This window comes from Phalaenopsis equestris, unplaced genomic scaffold (genome assembly GCF_001263595.1).
Source record: "Phalaenopsis equestris unplaced genomic scaffold, ASM126359v1 Scaffold191925, whole genome shotgun sequence".
Lineage (NCBI taxonomy): Eukaryota > Viridiplantae > Streptophyta > Magnoliopsida > Asparagales > Orchidaceae > Phalaenopsis > Phalaenopsis equestris.
Genome location: NW_018211874.1, coordinates 1 through 924, shown reverse-complemented (window position 1 = coordinate 924; position 924 = coordinate 1). Strand labels below are relative to the sequence as shown.

The window sequence follows — 924 nt, the reverse complement described above, 5'->3', positions numbered from 1 at the left end:
AATGAGATTGCATTATATCATTCGAACACTAATTGTTGCATCACAAGACATCAAAATAATAATAATAATAATAAAATCAAACTTTATCTGAGCATATTAATGCATAGAATATTTAATCATGCTAATCATTTATTACAAACTTGAAACACCTTAAATCACTAATCAGTTTTGATCAGAAAACCATTAGTGAGCACATCATCTTCAGAAAACATCAAAAGCTCATCAAAAAATCACTGATCAGAACCATCAAAATTTCTTGAAGAAATTATAAATGTGTTCAGATATCTCTTCCGGCTTTTCCTGGTTAATGAAATGCCCAATTCCTTTCATAATAATAACATCCTCCAGCAACGGAACACCTCTCTTAAACCCTCCTTTTTCAATGTAGTCCTTCATTGCTGCCATATGGTAGGTCAAATCTTCATCCCCTGTAATGAACTTTGTGGGCACTGTAATCTGAATCCCAGTCCAAGGTGCAAGCAGTTCCCAGTTCCTGTATCACAGGATCAGTCCTACTGGTTCAGAATACGCAGATTGATTTGAGTTTGAGTCAAGGGAGAACATAATAAAAATACCTGTTTAAGTTACGGTAATAGTTGATTCCACCTGTAAAACCCGTCTTACTAAATTTGCTTGCAAAATAGTCGATATCATGTTCAGAAAGCCAAGATGGCAACCTGATTTCTTCACTATTTCGTCCCAAAGATCCATTATCCGCTATAAGCAAAGGCTTTGGACTAAAGGAAGTCAGCAAAATCTTCATGAGTAATAGTGTGTCGATTCGGGCAAAGTGTGTTTCAACTTTGCCAGGCTCCTGGTCGTGATGGAAGGGATTGGAAAGTTAATAGTGAATCATAGAGGGGTAAATTCATTCATGATTATTGAAATGATTAGCATGGAAAAAATAATCATTAATTATAAGAT

The 924-nt window shown here is 35.2% G+C and overlaps 1 protein-coding gene across 1 annotated transcript; it reads right to left on the bottom strand.

Annotated features, from left to right (window-relative positions):
• Window positions 1-105: 105 nt before the first annotated feature.
• Window positions 106-880, bottom strand: LOC110034654 (epoxide hydrolase A-like). The gene is made up of 2 exons (XM_020738904.1): window positions 576-880; window positions 106-493 (listed from the first exon to the last, which is right to left on the bottom strand). The coding sequence occupies exons 1-2, from the start codon at window positions 761-763 to the stop codon at window positions 247-249; spliced, it is 435 nt and encodes a 144-aa protein (XP_020594563.1). The 5' UTR covers window positions 764-880; the 3' UTR covers window positions 106-246.
• Window positions 881-924: the final 44 nt, after the last annotated feature.